The following is a 20,814-nucleotide window of genomic DNA, read 5'->3' on the forward strand; positions in this document are numbered from 1 at the left end:
CCTTGATGTCTTCTTTATTAAAGGTCACATACTCTCCTCCTCTTCAACGAGTGTAAATAACTCTCAGAGCTCCTCAAAACATGTGTGTGAAGTTTCTTGTTCTAAATCCACTCTGATCCTGTATTTGATCATGTCTATAAACCCCTCTATTTCAGCCCTGATCAGAACAGGCTGTTTCTGTGTCTGTACCTTTAAATATGTAAATGAGCTGTGTCTGACCACGCCCCCTCTCTGGAACGGCTTGGGTGTACTCGGTGCTTTCTCGCTCCATGTCCTATTGTTTACGGTGAGAAGGCAGACTCAGAGGGCAGAACAAACACCTAGTCGTCGGAGTGTCACCCACCTGGGGGAGGGGCTACTGCCCTTTGTGATGTCATGAAAACAAACATATAAACTACATGTTTAAACAGGTTAGCTTCAGCTCTCTACCACTGAATTTTAGGAAGTTTAAATGTCTTACATCTTAGAAGTCTTGAGACTTCTTCATTTAAGATTGATTTCTTGTAATTTTAGCTTTTTTGCTCTAAGGAATGATTTTTTCTAACATAAGTTTTCATCTTTTCTGCTGATGGTTCGGCAAAAAGTGTCTAAAGTCCATTCGGAGTTGGAAATCCTCCAACTGTCAGTCACCCAAAGTAGGACTTTGGAGCCCAGAAATAACTTTGCTGCTGAACAGAGAGATGAAGACACTTTGTAGAAATAAGACACATCAGCAGCAGCAGTGGTGTGAAGCAGGCAGGACAGTTAAGAATGTGTTAAATGAGATATGAAGGGGGAAAAAAGAGCCGAATATGAAGTCCAGAGAACAAAATGTAAGACTTTGAAGACGATGTAAAGCCACCTGTGATTGAATTTGGGTCCAATTTAAAATCAAATTAAGCAGGAAAAGTTGGAAAAAGGGCCTATTTCTCCATTTAGATGGCTGGTGAAAGCTGTGCAGCTATAAATGTTCAGAATGAGGACATCTGTAAATTAACTGTTCAAAGACACAAAGTCTAACCGGGTTTAGTGACGCAGAGAGGACGCAGTAATGTACCACTAACCTTGTTCTTTGTGGATTCACCTGAAAGCCGGCGAGCGGCCAACAGAAGCCTGTCACTGCAGGGAGCTTAAAAGAGGAGTTCCAAAAGTGCTGTTTAAGACATTTTTATGCTCAAATTTAAGACTGTGTTTATTTTTAAGAGCCTGTCAGAAGGGTTTTTAGGAGCATCGACGCCGCTGGAGGGAGAAGGAGAGCGGACGACGAGGAGGAGAAATAAAGGAAGGGCAAACAGAAGACAAAGTGAAGCTCACCTCTCACACGGCCCGGAGGAGATTTATACGCCCCCCCCCCCGACGCCCTGCAGGAGAGCTCAGCAACGTGCAATCAGCTTTTAATGAGCAATAAGACGAGGCTGACGGGGAGTCACAGTCTAACTGTCACAGTCACAGCTTCATGAAGTGGAGACAGAACGCCTCTGTCACTTTTTTAATAAGTCTTTAAAACAGTCGAGGGACAAGTTTGATTATAATGTAGAATTAAGAAATGTTGAGAGTTGCTTTAAAATGTAACTGACTGATGTTTTTATTGATGTGTTTATTGATGTATTTATTGATGTATTTCCTCTGGAGTTGACGGTGGGTAACAAACACTTTGCTCATGTTTTGAGTAACGTGATAAAAACTAGAGTGACCATGTTGCAGTGAATTATTTTGTCTTTTTTAAAGATTAAACTAAATATTCATGACCTCATTTTAAAAAGAGTAGATTTGTGTCTTGAGCTATAGGCTTACGTCTGAGAGTCACAAACTGGACGGGAAAGTTGATGCACACTTTGTGTTTTTATAAGATTTGTTGATTGTGAGTAAAAATCTGGAATAATCCCAGACTTCTTAAAGACTGAAGAGATTACGAGCTCATGTTTTAGGATGTTTACAGCCTGAGTTTTCACCGTGACAGGCTGCGATAATCACCATGAATTCTTAAGTACAGTCAATCACAAGATCTTTTATTTGTATTTGACAGAGCCTCTCTTATCCTCCATTTTTCTTCAGACAATCTCCTTGTTTTGTGCGTAATGGGGGAGGATTACTCGCGTCTAACACAATATGTTTCATTTGGGAGTCAAGCGCAGGACAGTCTGTGGATTTAACAACCAGAAAACAAAACAGCGCTAACTCACATTTTACTTTAATTCATGTTAAAATCAGATTTCTGTCGACCAGTTTTGCTGAGTTGCCCCATCGCTCAGTTAAAAACAGACTACAAACTAAGTTCCTTCATTTTAAAAACTGTTTAACTGAAACCTTACAAATTTCATAATACCCTTTACTGAACTTTAAATGTTATATTTATAAAGTTTTATGGGGGCCAGTAGGGGTCAAAGGCTTGTTAACTGCTGGAATGACGCACATTTCGAAAAAGGTGTCGCATATCAGAAATGCTGCACAGCTCCACAGAGCGCCCCCTACTGGCCTGGAGAACTTTGGTTGTGAAAGCTGAACTTGCAGCTTTTCTCTATTTGCAGTCGTTTTCTCAATGTGAGCATTTTTCACTTGTTTTCTTTTTGCAGCTTGTTTCATCCTTTGCATTTGTTTTCGGGAGTTTAGCATTTGCTTTTGAATGTGCAGCGTTTCTAAACACGCTGCGTGTGTTGTTTTAGCAGTTTGCCGAGCCCTTGACCCTTACAGGCCACCGTAATGTTTTAGTTGGAAGCTTTCTTGTTTTTATGATTTCTCCAAATAATTAGCTGTTGATGCTTTTTGCTGGTTTGATTTGTCGGCACAAACAGTAAGATAAAAAGTTGAAAATTCATCATTAATTGCTGAATTTAGAAATTGAGCCCCTTTTAACCGTTTTTTATACTATTGAGTTAAAACCAGTTGTGAGAGTGAGGCTAGGGTGGAGCGGTTTGGTGTGTGTCTTCATGATTGTGAGTCTGTGTGTGTTAAACAGAGTGAGGAAGATAAGACTGCAACAGTGAGTGAATAATTGAGTGAGTGTTTTGGAGAGCAAAAGCGAGAGGGGGAACTTATCTGTCCGAGTGATTGACTGGGTGACTGAGTGTAGGTGCACGTTTGTGTGTGTGTGTGTGTGTGTGTGTGTGTGTGTGTGTGTGTGTGTCTGTCTCTGTTAAGAGCAGGAGGGTGAATCAGGGTCTAAGTGATTGAGCAGGGGGCGTGATGGAGCGAGTGACAGAGACGAAGAGCAGATGTGATGATGAACTCACCTGCTCCAAAGCGAGCTTCTTGTTGGGCTGTCCGCTGACGAACGGCTGCAACCTGCAACACAAAAAAAACAACACACCATCAATACGGTTTGAAACTTTACATGTTATAACCCACACGTTTCTATATCTTTAGTTTCTCTATGAGGGGACCTGATTAATCTGATGCTCGTGTTTTATTTTCTCTTGCAGATTGTTCTGGTCTTGGAGTTTCATTTTTTGCCTCAAAGCCTCCTTGTATCTGTTATAGGATGAATACGGCGCCCAGCGAATTCCACAGAGTTACTTTACGGCCGGACGACAAGCTTTGATGTGACGGGAGAGGCCGTGTGATTGGAGAGGATCGCAAAGTGGAAAGAGAGTGAAAACAGGCAAGAAGAGAAAACATAGGCTGACGTGAGAATAAAGCAAAAAGTTTTGACATTTACAAACTGACCTGATTTAGTTTGGGTAAATCACAAGAGGTGATAGAGTTTGTTTTTTTTAAACCAGAGATGCAAGATGGCTGCTGCTGGTTGGTTTGAAAATGGGTAATAGGTGACACACTAAAAACAAGTGTAAATGACTAGGGATGCAACGATCCGATCCTGGTATTGGATATCAGTCAAATACTGACTCAAAAAGCTCGATTGAGTATCAGAGCCGAGGGGCCAATCCAAGAGATCAATGGACTTTACTCCAGACACTAAAACAACAATAACAAGAATTTCTTACAAGAACGCTGAATAAGCTTGAAGTTGGATGGAATTTTAAAAAGTACTGGTATGTCAATGAGTCTCCAACAAAGTGAAATGTCCACATTGTAAAAAGCCCAAAAATCAGACAGTCCAGACATTCAACAACAATAAAACCTTACACTCTGTAGACTGGATCACATGTCATCGTTCAGCTCGGCATTGACGACGTCTGAGTCTGTTTCTGCTCACATTCATTTCTACTTCTTCACCGGTTTTATGGTCCTTCATTTTCATTTCCTTGTTTTGTCGCCTGAAGCCCGACTCACAGCACCAGACTTACAAGACTCAAAGAGGATCACGCAGTTATTGTAATCTTAATGAAATCCTTTTGACTCTATTGTGTCAACAAAGAAATCCGGTTATAATGAATGTGATTACATGAATTTTTGATGTCATGGAAAGTACAAACAGTCCCTAAAAAGATGAACCCCAAATCACACTGGATTATTTTAGTCTCATACTGTTGATATTAAATAAACTGTAACTCTGATGGAAAAATATGTGCTACAATATCTTGATACTCATCGGCCAACATTCACACAATTTACAATAAACTTCTGTTTGCCACTTTGTCTGCCTGGCCATAGATTGGTCCATTTATCTTTACAAGGAGGGGTGTTGGAAATTGATCGATTTTAGGAACTGGATAAAAACGATCAGAGTCAAGTATGTGTCAACCTCAGTTTTTGGTATTTTCCAATTTAAAATGTTTTTGTTTTATAGGTTTAGTTGTTTTCAGACATTTTCATGCATTTAAGTTACAATGTTCAAATCTGAGAAATACTTAAATGTATTCTGAGTAATGGTGCGTTTCATTTGGTTGTCCGTCTTCCAGAGTAGCACAAGAAGTTATAATAAACATCGCACAAAAACTGAAGCAAAAACAAAAGCTTGGTAGATACCAATGCTTCTTTGTCTTCCCTTATAATTGTTGCCACATTTGTAAGGAACTTGCATTTGTGGGATAAGCAGCAGAGCCGAGTATGTGGGTTGCGCCAATTAAAAACTTGCCAAATCTTTCTCTCAGAGCGGGGTTTATCAGAGACCACCTCCAGTATTTGGGAGTGGAGAGGATGGAATGGCCGGCCTGCAGCCCTGACCTCAACCCCATTGAACACTTGTGGGATCAGCTTGAGCGTGCTGTTCATGCCAGAGGGACCAACACAACCACATTGGCTGACTCGCGACAAATGCTGGTTGAAGAATGGGATGCCATCCCACAGCAGTGTGTGACCAGGCTGGTGACCAGCATGAGGAGGAGGTGCCAGGATGTTGTGGCTACTGAGGCTCCAGTTTGTTAAATGAATAAATTTTTAAATTGCCAATATGTTTATTCAGACTTCAATAATCCAATCCACTAAATCAAACCAAACAAGAGTCAACAGCAGAATGATCTGTTTGGCATTGGCAGAGAAGATTTGGCAAGTTTTTAATGGGGGCAACCCAATCTACCAAACACATATGCCCTTACTTTTTGTGCGATGTTTCCATTGGATAGGGAAGAAGGAAGGAGGCTTACTGTTTTTGTTAGCCAGCGCTACTTCTGGCTAGATTGAAAATGACATGACACTGATAAATGTGACCTCCACTGAATGAATCCAGATGCCACCAAGTAGATTTTCATCGACAACTCAAATGTTAACAAGGAATCTCACAATGTCTTCAAGTGTATTTATTTTGTTTTAATTTTGATTCAAAATATCCCACTGGTAGAAATTACATGCCGTGCAAGTTAAGTTACCAAGACAAAGAAAAGATACCCAACAGGTCTTCAGTCATGCTGGCATCACTGTGAGTACTCGGCTACAGAAGGGCTCAAAGCTAATTGCTAACATCACATGTGAGATACGTTGTCGTTGACAGATGTTGACATATAGTGGCAGAAATTAAAGTTTAGAAGGTATGACGTGTGCCATGTTCCCCATCTTGGTTTACGATGTTAACACTGTAGACTCTTAAAACATCTGTAACTCTGATTATAATGGAAATCTGATTATAAAAAATGATTCATCAAATAGAGGTCGAAGTATTTCTAATAGCATCAACATGGTGGCTTGATAAAAAGCGAGCTTTCTTTGTGCCATCTTGGGCGAATCAAAGTCCCTTATTCAACAAATGGTCAGGCTTTGGGAACAGAAAAAGGATTTGAGGGTATCACGGAGGATTTGAGTATTAAAATAAGGTAAAATATCTGATATAAATATTGTAACTTTAATAAAAGCTGCTCTAACAGAATTGCTGACTTTTGTAATCCAAACAGAGGGCACGGCGCGGCATCATCAGCATTCTGCAAGAGCTTCCTGCAACCTGTTTTACAATATTTATAGATATTCATTACCCTCTTTATTACGGGATTTAGTTCTGACACAATAACGTTTGAGGATTTCATTTCGATTACTGTGGCTGGTCGTTGAGTCTCTCTCAGCTCCAGGCGAACCGGCTCACATTACCAGGCAACAGACGAGAACGGGTGGAGAAAAAAAATGGTGTGAATATGAAATGAGCCCAAACTGAGTGACAGGCAGCAGACTGTCTGTCTCTGAGCACAATCTCTTCCTAGACAGTGGCAGAGATAATCAGCGATGAACGTACCGACGGCGGTAATTCCTAAGCAGCCTTCCCAACATCCCACTGGCTGGAATTAGCATCGTTCCCGGAGGCTCCCCGCCCCCTTTTCCCCTGCCCACCCTGCACGGCCCGGCGCTGAGCCCTCCCTGGAGGCTTACAGTAAGTGCTCAACTCTCGCTGATAAGAGAGAGAGAGAGCGAGAGTGAGCTTTTAATTAATCTGCTTTAACCAGGGGGAAGGGGGGGGGGGAGAAGAGGGGAGGAAGGGTAACACCGAATATGGCATCTTCGCACCCCCCCGCCAACACTACTCCCCTCATTTCTCAAAGCTCATTAGAAAATCACAGCCAGGCCAGCGAATCGCACCCCGCTGAGAGAACTATTCACGGCCCCCCGTACATGTGCTAGACCATACTCGCTCCCCTGGGCCCTGACCCGGACACAGGGGAGGGAGGGAGTAAGGAGGGAGGTCAAAGAGAAGAGGCAGAGATGAAGGATGGAGGCAAAGCAAATGGGCAGAGAGGTGGGGCAAGGGTAAAGAAAAGAGAGAAGGCAGAGGGATAAAGAGGGTAACAAAGGAGCAGGTTATTAAATGATGACATGAAGTAGGAGCACAGAGGGGGGGATATGTTAGAGAGAAAAGGGGGGGGGGAATAGGTAGGATAGAAGAAGGTAAGAGGGGATGATAAAGGAGAAAAGGGAAGGAATATAGATGCAAGGGAGGAGTCTGAAAACAAAGGGTGGAAAAAGAGTGGATAGGAAAAGATGGAGGTGTGAAACCTGAGAATCTGCGTCCATTAAAGGATTGTTAACCTGCATGTACTTCAATCAGCTGTGGCTCAATAACCAATACAATCAATCGACCAATCAAACAATCTGTCAGGTTACACAGTCCAAGCAATTAGAGCACGGAAACAGACGACACAGCAATTATTACAAAAACAGCCTTTAAAAACGGTACAGTAGAAATCTGAACATATAAAAGGTAGAACAAAGAATGGTGTTTAAGATAAAGAGAGAGAAGGTGGACTTGTTAATGCACAGCCTACAGTGTATTGGGCACAATGCCCCGGTGAGTTATTTATAACGTACTCAGAGCGCTGCTGCTTCTGGAACGTTTTGACCCGCTCTGCCCCAAACCTGTGATGTCTTCTGATGAGACTTTAGACTTTATTGTCCCGAACGGGGAAACTCCTCTTCCCAGCAGACGGTCTGAACAGCATAAACACAGTGCATAAAACAAACAGTGTCAAACAACAATCCAAAGGTTTCCACTCGTGGGGTGAGGTGGATGTTCAGTGGATGTGTGATGTGCTGTTCTTTTGAGGTCTCGATGCGTTCAATGACCTTGAGCTGACTCGAACTCATTGGCAGGTGTGTAAGTAAACAAACAACAATGGCCACATTCATTTCTGTATTACATTTGTGGGAAGTATTTACAATGTTAAAAGCTGAAGATGTCCACCCTCCTACAAACATAACAAATGTACGTATCGGCACCTGCTCTAACGTTTGCGGGACCATTACATTTAAAGCTGCAGATCTGTATTACGTTTGTGAGCTGTTATTACGTTAGCAGGTGTTACAAGCCAGAAGTCAGAGGTACATCGTTAACTTCAGCCAAATCCATTTATGGTCGTCATCTTCACCAGCAGATTGATAATGAGAGGGGTCAGAGGTCAGGCCAACAGGGAGCAACACAGGGATCACTGATCTCGATGGTAAGATATCTGCTTAAAGTCAAAGCGAATCATCAAACTAAACTTTGAGGGGAGTTTATCATTCAAACGAGAGGTCGATTTCCACCTCTGTTTTCTTTGCGGTCCTAACAGAATCTGTTTTTTGCTCTTTTTTTTGGGATGCTTTTGGTTGAAGATCTTTCCATGGAGCAATTTTTTAGAGGCAATTATTTTCAACTGCAAGAAACGAAGAAAACTCCAAACTGTGAGCAATCAAACAAACGTTACCAAACTGTGTGAGCCAATCAAAGACCTCCTGATCCTCCTCTCATGCAGCATTACAAATATTTTCATTTGTCATTCTTATGCACGCAGCCTCTGTGGAGTCTTTTACACGGAGAGAGTTTGTAATAAAACGAGTAGCTGCTGCTGCTGCTGCGAACAAAGTCAAAAACACACTCTCTCACACAGACACACTAACCTCTCGCTTTCATTACCATATTCATTTTTTCCTGTGATTTTATTTCCTCCTCGAGAGCCATTTTTCATTTCAGTGTAACCCCACTTACAAACAGGGAGATTATATTAAAGGTGCAGAATGTTGTAACTGTCCTCATTTACATTTTCTCTGCTGCGTTTGTGACATTTCTGTTGTTTTGCTCGTTAGCAATCGAGGTGAGGCTTTTCTACAAACCTCATGTTGGTTTAAACCTCGCTCGCTGGTGAGAGAGCATCTGGTTGTGTGTTTTAATCATCTCCTATTTCTAATCACTGCTTAAGATTTACACGAGGAAACTAAAGACAAAACAATCTAAGGAAATCATTTCATTATTCAGGGCAATAATAATCCAATCAATAACGTATACAGAATGAAGGATGAGACGCAGAGGAGGAATAATCTGTGAAGAAAATTAGTTCTGCGTTGAGCTCGCATGTAAATAAATGATGATAATAATCTGAGTTTCCAGCTCAATTTTCCAGCTGGGGACTGATTCCTCCGAGACACACACACACACACACAAAGATGGAAACACACACACACACATACATAAAACACACACAGCCTCCTTCAGCTCCTTAGCACAATTAAATCAGGCATAATCACAAAAAAACCCCACACATGCAACTATGGTGCCCACTCTTACTTTCCCAGGCACAAAGTACACACAACCTTGTGTACAAAACACACAATAGAGACTCACACACACACTCGCTCATTTGTGCAAGAGTTGCGTCCATTCAGGCTGCAGTGCATTGTGGGCCGGTGTGCAGCTTGGCAGCAGGAGACGCAGATTCAGCCAAAAGAATGATTGTGTTTCCTTCTTCTCTGGACGGTTCATCCAGAACTGACCCCATTCAACAGACACGGACACACACAGGGACACACACACACACACAGGGAGAGACAAAAACACACACACACACACACACACACACACACACACACACACACACACAGTACCTGGTACTGCAGATTCACACTTGACAGGATTATATAGATGTCCATGTGTACAAAAGCACATGCAGACTTCGACACTTTGCATTCAAACGCTCTGCTGCTGTATTTCTGTGGATTTGTCGAGTTCACCTCTAACGGTCGGACAAATCACCCTGAATCTTAAAGTGCACGTGTGTAGGATCTGACAGAAACAGGAAAAGTAAGCGTTTTGACGCGACAGAGCAGAGAGCAGTGGAACCCTGAAAAACACATTTCAGTCAAATCTTTGCAGAACACTTGAAGCTCTGCTGTCAAACAGACTTTTTTGTCTCATACACTGAACCAAAGAGTGTCATGCTGTTTCTCCCATTCTTGATTTTACAAAACACGTGTAAACAAACTACGCCTCATAAACAAGCTGCTCCAGCTCCACTGTTTCACCTGTAAATCCTCTGCTGCATGCTAACCTCAGGCTCACATAATGCTGCTCTCATGAGCGTTACCACCTGACTCTAATAATGTTCATCAAAATCAGTAATTCTACACACTGTGTGTGTTTTTAATAAGAACTGTCCTCTGTCTTTCCACAAGTGAAAGTGCTTATAGAGTATATGACTAGTATTATTTTATCTCCATTGTAATTTCTTGCTTTATTTAATTAATGTAAATATGTTGGTTTTTTTAACTTCTTGCTATTTTTTACTAATTATCCTACTATTTTGAGCTGTTGTAACGAAGACGATCAATAAAGTTTATCTTATCTTAATATTTAGAATTAATAAACGACTTGATTCCCTTTAAATGTTAATTAGAGAGTGGCTGAATGCTAACGTTAGCAGAAGCTAACAGGTTATTTAATATGTTTTTTTAACTCATTATATGACTCGGTGTCTCTCCAGATTTTCTGAGTACTGACACTTGCTTAGATATGCAACATTTAATCTTTATCTTAACAGGAAGACACAATAACAACATTTGGGATTAACGCCCTGAGTGTGACATCACTGCAACATGGCCACCGTGGGAATCAAAGCCTCGTCGTGATATAACTCGTCCAGTGTGCTCGCACTATCATGTCATTGATAGTGCGAGCACATCGTTTATGAGGTTTGGCCGTGAGTCATAAACGATTCAGTGGTACACGGTGAGACGAGATTCCACCACAGCTTTTAAACTATTCTAGGAGTTATATCGTAAACACTTAAAGAATAGCTGTGTGGGAAACGGTTTCACTGATACCTACAGAAGTCTCTCGGAGTGGCTTTAAGTTAAGTTAATGAACATCTTTGAACATCTCATACGTTGTCATCAGAAGCAGATTTTAGGGGAATTGTTTTTTATGGGCTTTTATTTTTACACCACGCCTAACGAATATCATTTTAATGTTTCTGGTGGAAGAAGTCGCCTCATTTTGGCGGAGGGGATTTCCATCACTCTCTCTCTGCTTATTAGATGATTTAGTACGTCGCACACACACACACACACACACACACACACACAGGACCGTATTTAATAACCCACCAACCCATCCGTGGCTGTTTGATGAGAGCTGTGACATTTCTCCAGATGGATGGGATTTCTGGGTCATTTAGCGCCCGGCTGCGCACTGCGGCTCTGTGTTCCTCCTCTGCAGATATTTAGGGGGGGAGACTGTGACTGGTCTTGTGAACAGAGATTAGCCGTTCATTGAGACGGGTGGCTCTTTATGGCTGTGGGCTAAACACTCAACACATTAACGGAACAAAGTGTGACAAGAACGGCACGCAGCGAGGATTTCTGATTGAGGGAAGAGAGAGAAAAAACAAAGTTCAGTACAGTGTTTTATAAAGTAGTATGTAGTGGGTTATTAGGGGGTGATGTGTGGGGTGAGTGTGTGTTTGTGTTAGTGTGTGTGTGTGTGTGTCAGAGGCTGGTGGCGTGACCACAGGGGAGGATCACAGCGTTACACACCATGAATCACACGCTATTAACACACATCTACACACACACAGATCACAGTCATGGAGTCTGAGCGATCAAAGGGTTAACAGGAGTATACTTTTACACACACGCACAAATAAAAGAACACACACACGTATACACAAGATACTCCCTCGGACTACAAAGCCAGACCTTATGGCGACAAAGTCACACTTAAATTAACTCTTCAGAAATGTGATGCTCGAAAAAACTTCAGTCTTGACTTTTATGATTTTAGATCGAATAACAAAAATCCACTTTCCCCCTCCAACAGTTTTTATAAATGTAAACCACCCCGTCTTTAAGTCTGCAGCTGGTGCCCTGGAATAACACTTTTACCTGAAGCAGCAGAGATACCTCAGCTGTCGTTAAGCGGTAGCTGCAACACAACTGACTACATAACAAATAAAATAAATTATAGAAATTAATTTCCTGTTTCGACAAACATCGACGGCTCCGTTTAAAGCACAATGCATGAAAGTGAGCTGAGGTCTCAAAAGAAGAAAAAAAACAACGAAGAGATGAGAAGAGCATTTGGAAATTAGAAACAAGAACCAGGTACGAGAACTAATTGGTGGCTTTGATGTCTCTTAACTTCAGAAGACATAATTAGAAAAAAAAAGTTGTCTCGACACTTTTCTGTTTTCCTCTTCAAAAGAAACGTATTAAAAAAAATAAAAAACGATCTCTGCATAAAACTTCACCGTTGACAACAAAACACTTCCTCGACAGGAGAACACATTATTGGTGGAGCATATTTTGTACTATGGTGGATTAACGTTGGGTATTTCTTTTGATAATTGTGACCTAATGACAGGATAAGCACTCAGAGACGAAACCCCTCGTCCCAACAAGGCCCCTATATCCTACTGATAAGTTACATAACCTACAAAACGGCCCTTAGTTTCCACCGCAGCCAAAACAGCATTTCTACTTCAACATACCCAGGCTCAGTTTATGTTGAGCTAGACAGGAAGTGACAACGCTGACGCTACCTTTCCTACCACATGGACCTTTTGGTCCTAACGACTCAACTGTGTTGACTGATGGGCGGCAAGAGTCATGACATCACCGGGGTTATCAAGATGGAACCAGTGATCCCTGACACTTTGGGAAGGCTGGACAGTTAGCTCCAGCGTCCCAGAGTCACCTTCCTCCATGCTAGCTCTCACGGCTAACCCCACACACACACACACACACACACACACACACACACACACACACACACACACACACACACACACACACACACACACACACACACACACACACACACACACACACACACACACACACACACACACACACACACACACACACACACACACACACACACACACACACACACACACACACACACACACACACACACACACACACACACACACACACACACACACACACACACACACACACACACACACACACACACACACAGAACTTGTATATCTTCCCTCCTCTACCACACGGCCTTCACAGCCCAAACAGACCCAGGCTCTGTACATGTAAGCTCCAAGGTAGTGACAATGCAGATACTATCAACCCTAACACATGGTCCCTAACAGCCCCCACAAGAGTACGGTCTAGATCAGGAGTCTACTTTATAAACGTTGCGTACGCACAAACATGGCTTGTGTCATCTCCCATGCATAGTTTAGGATCAATAAAAACAAATCTGACAGTGAAATGTGTGGACTGGTAAGCAAATCTGATCCATGTGTACACATGTTTTTGGAGGCTAGAGGAGTTGGTGACACAGAGGGTGAGGTGATTTTAAATATTCATTTAAATTCACTGCATATCAAACATGGACAGATCCATGTCATCATAATGGATCAAACTGATGGTTTTAAACCGCTAATGGTACTTATCCTCCACCATCACAAGTATGAAGAGGTCCAAAAAAGAATCCATCACTTCTCCACACAGGTTCAAACAGGTTCTCTTTTCGTGGCATAGCAACAGCAGTATCCATGACCAGAGCTTCCCACAGGCATCTGTTAAGTACTTCTGTTAAAAATGAGGTGCCTGGTTGATGCTGAGTGGGAAACAACAAACTAACACCTCCATCTTTTCAGGATCCATGGAAACAATGTGGTCGTTCTGGGAAGCTGGAGCCAACTGAGCTCTCATACATTGTTAGCTGAGAGTAATATAACAGCCAGGGAAAAAGACAAATCGAGTCGACTAGTCTGAATTTTAACATCTGATCGATGGGGAAATTTGTCAAGAGGAAAAGTAGTAATCTATACCAGAAGCATTTGTGTCCAAACTTGTTGTATTGATCTCTGAAAAGAGCAAAAACTGAGCTCGGTTCTACAAAAGTTTTCGACCAAAGTCAGACCAACTGGAACGTCTTAAAGATAACAACACTGGACTTTTATATTTAAAGTTTAATGTTATTAATTTTGTCCTCTGGTGAAAAGTAGGCCGGAGACTACAGTTAAAGAAGATTGTGGATATCGGCCTTTCTCCAAAAACATAAATCCAATTGTTGGACACTCCAACTCCCACCAAATCAAATCATTTGAGGATTATTCAACAAGACAAAGAAACAGGATCAGACCTCAGGTAATTAAAGAGACAGCGCCGTAAAGTGGTTTTTATTGTCCTGTAAAATATAATTATGGCTGCTTTACCTTTTCGTGAATGTTTTGCAGAAATGGAAATTGAAAAGCAGCAAATTCATTAAAAGAACACACTGCTGTTTGCTGCATAGTTTAGGGAATTATTGACATTTCGGTCAAGGAAACTTTTCTTAATTAGTATGCAGAAATTCTTCAACTTTATCAGACGGAAGTGAGCATTTAAAGTTGTAATCCTCCCCCCCCCCGTGGACCAAGCTTCCCACCATCAGCAGGAAATCACATCACATCTTAGTATTCAAGCTCACACTCCAGACTTTGCTCAGTCTAAAGTTACCTCCTCTCTCACACTTCATCAGATCTTCATTTTCTTCTTATTATCCTCCTCTGCAGTCTTATATTCATGTAGATTTCCCCCGGTTACTGTCTGCTGCTCTGGTCCTGCTTTATGACACGTGTGTCCCTCTTGTCTTTGGTTGTGTTGGTTCTCCTTTGGAAAGCTTGTTTGTTGACCTTGTTTGTGGAGTTTGGGGTCTTTTGTTTAGGGTGTGTTAATGATTTCCTAAAAAGGCAGATGGGCGCCTTGTTTTCATTCATTCATCTGAGTCTCTTCTTTGCCCTTTTTGTAACTCAGTGACACTTTGATTTGACTTTTACTTCAAGAACATAAATAGATCAGCAGTCTTTGTTTGGAGGGTGCTAAGAGACATTTATTATAATAAAATGGTGGTGATGGACATCTCGCCTGAGCCCATTAAAGACACTTTTCTCTGCGATTGGTTTTTACCAAACGTGGGACTTCAGGGACTCAGGGGGGCTCTCCAGTTTTATGTTCAGGAGGTACAAGCTCTCCGTCTGACAGCAGCGATTAATCTGGGGAGCCACTTGTGGAGGTCATGGGTCAAACGGCCGTCAACTGCGCTGCCAGCGGCTTGAGGCGGCAGACTTTTTGGCAGACCTCCGTGTCCATGGCAACCATTTACAGCAGCAGGGAGTGGCTCCTGACGCCCAGTTTATACATGCTCGCTATGCGACACAGCGAGCATGTATAAATCACTCCCCGAGGAAAACAATAAGACCATATGTAGTGGTCTCATAAAAAGACGATAAACAACCCACACACACACACACACACACACACACACACACACACACACACACACACACACACACACACACACACACACACACACACACACACACACACACACACACACACACACACACACACACACACACACACACACACACACACACACACACACACACACACACACACACACACACACACACACACACACACACACACACACACACACACACACACACACACACACACACCTCGACCTGAGCTAAAATAATATAAATAATTAATTCTTATTTGTTGCAGACTTTTCATTTGAAATCTCGAGGTGCTACAGAATTAAGAAAACATGAGCATGAATATCAAAAGAGAGTTAAAAACACGTAAGAGGGAGAGCTGGTAGCCTCGTGGTGAGAGAGCGTGCCGCGTGTACAGAGGCTAAAAGTCCTAGAGAGCGGGCAGCCCAGGTTCAAATCTGACCTTTGGCAAGAACAACAAGACACCAGAAGGCTTGAAGCCAGCCTGGAGATTTATCTGAGAAACAATGGATGAATCCATTTCCCTCCTCAGAGAGCATTTGCAGGTTTTTCACATCTTCATACTGCTTTGACTATTGCCTGGTTGAATGTGAATTGCATTACCTGAACAATACAGTCTAGAAGGGGACTCAGGACGCAGACAAGAAACACCTTACACCAGTTTAGTCGCATCCACTTTTACTGTATTATTAATAGAGTTTCATTATTCTCAGTCCGGTAGTTTTCTGTTTGCACCAAAATGTGATTTTCTATTCCGAGAAAACACAACGCTGACACCTCTGAATAAGAGTCTTAGCTCTGCAGCATTACTAACTCCACTGGGAACCACAATGTGAAACACAGGCTCACATACACAACAATTAAAGTTTAAGTCATAAATATAGGGAGGACAGTGTAATCCAGAAGAATCCAAAGGTGAACACAAACAACCTAAAAACTGAAAACTGGTAGATCATTAAAGAAAAGAGGCTCAGTTCTGGGATCTGATGGGAAGTAGTTTTCTGCACAGCGTACTATTTGTGTGTCCTGAAATTGGCAGAACTGTTTCTAGGCGAGGAGGTTGGTATTGTGCCTGCTGGCTTATGGTCACACTGTCGTGGCTTACTGGGACAGACTGGGGCTACTGACTATTATTAGTAACAAACTGTGTTTAACCACAGATGGCAAGTCAATATGTCTGCTGTGGAAAAAAGGATTATTTTTCTGTTAACTCACCACTCCCTCAGTCTGCTTTGTCAACTCTGACCATAAAATAATCCACAAGGAAGCCTTCAAAATATCAGGACTCAGGTCGTTTTCATGAATATTTACCTCCAGATCTTAAAGCTAAACTCAACACGATCTGTGTTTTTTCACTGAAGGTCCTTCTGCTGGTAATATGGACGTACACGATTCTTCGGCTCTCATCATGTGTAGTTTTGTGCTGATAAGGTGTGGGAATTGAAGTGTAACATGGTCAGATACGATACAATATGATAAGATCTGAATTGCATGTTGCCTACAGTTGAAATCATGAAAACGTTAAACTCTACATCATCAGTCTTTGTGTTTCAGGTTGTGATTTTTCCTCTCTTTCTCCGTTTGTTGGCCCTCTTCACTTCTCGACCTCTGTCAGAGATCAGAGTTCTTCTGTTTGTGTTTGTTAAGAGCACATCGCTGCTCGTCTCTTCCTGCATGCTTCACCCCGACGAGGAGGTCGCAGCTTTCTCTTTTCCTCTGACACCATTTCTCTTTTTTGACTGCCCTCTTCCCTCTTAGGTGTCTATTAAAAGCTCATATTTCTCCTGCCTCCGACACCTCTGCAAATCTCGGGTCGGCTCTTTACAGTTCATGCACAATGCCATGAATGGATTCCTAACTGAAGGACATAACAGCTTCTCTCACCTGCAGCTTTTCAGCTGAAGTTACAAAGCAGAGCAGGGGGAGCACTACTCCCATTCTTCAATGTCATGAATGCCCTTCTTGTACATTTCAGTCGGCCATCTTTATGCACTCATTTCTGTTGCAGCATTCTGCGCAATCAATTAGTAAATGGATCAAATCCATCAAGACAAAGTCATCAAGATCCCATTAGCTCCGAGATCAATTGCGTTGTTTTGAAAACTCTCCGTCAGGTTTCAAGAGTCTGCTCATAATCATTAAATCATATACAGAGAACAAGAAATGATTATCTGCCCTGACTTACAAGAGAAATGTTCCTAACACAGAGCAGCTGGGGATTGAAAAATGGTTCTGTGATGCAGAGTTGTACAGATTTGAACTAAGCGGAATAAGATGAGCAGCTTGTACGGCACTGGACTGTCACTCGATCGTCTTCCATTTTAAGATTTTGTGCCTTTATTAGAGCGATAGGACGGTGGATCGAGTCAGAAATCAGGTAGAGAGAGAGAGTGGGAGCCACAGGTCGGATTTAAACCCGGGCTGCCCGCTTGGAGGACTACAGCCTCCATACATGGGGCGCGCGCTCTAACCACTGAGCCACCAGCGCCCCTCGTCTTCCAAATTTAAAGCACATTAAACTCACTGTCTCCTCTTCCTCCTTTACTGCCCTCTGTTCATGTACAGGTATTTGTATCAAAGTATATCAGTGGTGGTGGCAGCTAAATAAAATGATATTGCTAAACTGGAAGTCTGCAACACGCCCATGTTTCAAAAGGTGGCTCGTTTTAGCAAGCAGAAGTCTGATGGTTATTTCATTAAGGTGTGGAAACCCTTTCTGATGTTGTTGGATAAAACTTAAATGTATTCGTTATGGTCTGTGCTGCTATGTTATGTCTATATTATGTGCAAACTCTTACTTATTTGGCATAATGACTGATGATTCTGACTGACTCCCACCCATACGTGTGTGTTTTTGTTTTGTGTTTTATTTGTTTTCTACCCAGGAGTGTTTTTAAAAGAGGGGCAGTCTCCTTCTGAATTAGTTCTTGCTGTCTGCTTTGGACATCTAGATGTGTGCCCCTTCCCTCTCTTTGTGCTTTTCTTTCCATCATCTTTTGTGTTACTGCTGGGTGTTCTTGTATGTCTGTATTGTAAAAAAAAAAGCTATAAATAAAGTATAAAAATAAAAAAAAGTATATCAGTGGTGTGTGTAGCTCAACAAATTCATGGTATCAGCAGAATAGCGGAAAAGAACAAGCGACAAAAAACCCATAATTTAGCAGTTTCATTATGTGCACGGTTATGGCACGCGATGCATGAGTACAGTCTTTGTTCTTGCGCCGGCCACAGGAGATAAACATCATCACCGCCTCACGCTCACTCGCTCTCTCTCAGTGAATTTTCCTGATTATTTCCTGGTTCATTCTCACATCGGCTTCACACAGAATATTTAGAAGGGGGGCTGGCAGGATAAATTCTGGGTTTAAGTCTGAGTGAAACATTCGGCTCTTTGTGTTCACACATGAATCTCACCCTGAAAGTTTTCAAGAGTTTTGCGCAGGTGTGAAAGTATCAATTAAGAAAATGTTAGGAGACCAAACTGCGGTACTCACAGTTGTTTCACAGCCTTGACAAAATTCTGTTCACTGTCGAGGACACATTTTACTCACAGCTCGCTTGAGATATGCAACAATAATTTAATACGTAATATTCTTGTTTTGTCTTCACCCGAGGATGAAGGTTTCTCACAAATGGCTAAATATCAAAGATACTCAGACTTGAAGTTTCCTTGACATTACTGTTGTGCGACGTGTTGAAATGTATTACAAAATGTATTTGATATTTGACTTGCGCCTTTATCTGCAATCCTTATCTAGGCATGAAGGTTTTTCTGTGTATATAGACCCAAACATGTTGTGATTACTTGGAGCTTTTCCTTCAGACTGTATTGACACTCTGAAGCTTTGGTTCTTCTACTTGCAAGAAGAATTAAACTAAACAAAAACATTGATTGACTCATGATCCTTTCTTTTGAATCGTTAACAGTAATGTCCTGCACACTACTTGAGCTGTAAATACTTGTTAAATGTTTATAAGTGTTTGTAACTGCATCAAATGAAAGAGTAAATCTGTCCCGTCTTCCAGCAAGCGATAAAGCGAAGATGCATCCCTGCTTCTCTTCTCATCCTAACTTTTGATTTCTGTTTTTTTTCCTTCACCGCCTCCTTCATGTGCAAAACCTTCTGGAGCAAATTTAATTCTTTTCAGTGTATTTTCATCTGTCAGCCATATTCCTCACTGGAGCACAATCCTTCATCCATCCGTCAAGCGTCATAACAACAGAAAAACTTCTAATTCAACTTCATCCCTCTTTCGCCTCTCTTGACCTTCAGCCACGCTCACTTCTGCGGCGCTTCACGGCTCACGACTCTCTGTTGGGGCGATTGTCCTGCCGCCCTCCTCCTCCTCCTCCTCCTCCTCCTCCTCCTCTACAGTAAACACAGGGTCACACTAGGACAGATATAGATGCTCCTCAGTGCTGCTTATTCTTGGATATAACGTGCACTTTCCTACAAAACATGCTGAATATTTTACCTCAGAACCCACAAAATCTGAATGTTCCTCTCTCATCTATTAATCTCCGCCTCGCTTCCTCCTGTCTGTCTTTCTGTCTCACCGTCTTTCCTTTCACCGGCTTCCTCCGTCTCACCCTCCTCCTCCTCTCATCCACTCCGCAGCGACTCTCTCTGTTAGGCTATCAGTCTCTGCCGGGCTTAGCAGCTCGTTCCTAATCAGCTTACTGCCAATGAGACTAAGCCTGAGCTGAAAAGGCGATTGAGGGAGGCCGTTTAGCCACTGGCTGACAACTGGCAATAGCTGGGGGGGGTGGTGTCAATAAAACTTAGCGGGGAAGGGGAGTAAAATATAAAAATGAAACTAATATATCATCTCGGGTTTTAAGAGAGAGGAGACCGACTTGAGAGTGAAGATAAAGCGGGACAAAAGAGGGAGACTCTCCGTCTATCTCGTGGCTCCGGGGGGGAAAGACTTCAGCTGCTAAGCTACGCTGCGGCTCTGTGGGGCCGTGAACTACCACAATAGTATCAACTCTTTAAGTGTCAACATTTTCGCTTGCTGGCTGGGCTGTTTTTTTTTTTTCTTCTTTCCGTGGCTAAGCTGTGGATAAAAAAAAAATAAAAATCGGGGACGTTTTCCAAATGGCCCACTTTTCAGAGTTCCCCTCGAAATACCAGGCCTTGGTGCCCCATTAGTTACAGTGCGGGGCGCGCTGGAGAACAAAGGTTTGGCCGTTGAAAGCCGTTTTTGGATGGAATCGGCTGCAGTGGGAAAGCTGCTGCTGTGAGCAGAGCCGGATATCCAGAATCAAAGAGATGCTCTCGTTTCTCAGTGCTTCATGAGAAACGGGTTGGTCTTAGGGGGATGCCGGGCAGATTATATGTAAACATCTATATGAATGAGAGAGGAACCTAAAGACTGAAATATAAAATAAATGTGCGCTAACACGCGACCAGCAGTGGATCAGGCCTGTTAGCCTCTGGCAAGCGCTGTCATGTACAGAGTAGCACGTCATGGCATCCTTTGCCAGATTGTGAGAAAAAAACACTCAGTCAGTATGGAA

The 20,814-nt window shown here is 42.3% G+C and overlaps 1 protein-coding gene across 1 annotated transcript in view; it reads right to left on the reverse strand.

The window, feature by feature from the left end:
- Positions 1 to 1,556: 1,556 nt before the first annotated feature.
- Positions 1,557 to 20,814, reverse strand: part of LOC109994574 (transcription factor IIIB 90 kDa subunit-like) — a 66,361-nt gene continuing 47,103 nt past the window's right edge. Inside the window, exon 11 of the mRNA XM_065966034.1 lies at positions 1,557 to 3,261. Coding sequence (XP_065822106.1) covers positions 3,132 to 3,261 — 130 coding nt within the window. The 3' untranslated portion in view covers positions 1,557 to 3,131. The remainder of the gene's footprint in view (positions 3,262 to 20,814) is intronic.

The sequence above is a fragment of the Labrus bergylta genome, chromosome 18 (genome assembly GCF_963930695.1).
Source record: "Labrus bergylta chromosome 18, fLabBer1.1, whole genome shotgun sequence".
Lineage (NCBI taxonomy): Eukaryota > Metazoa > Chordata > Actinopteri > Labriformes > Labridae > Labrus > Labrus bergylta.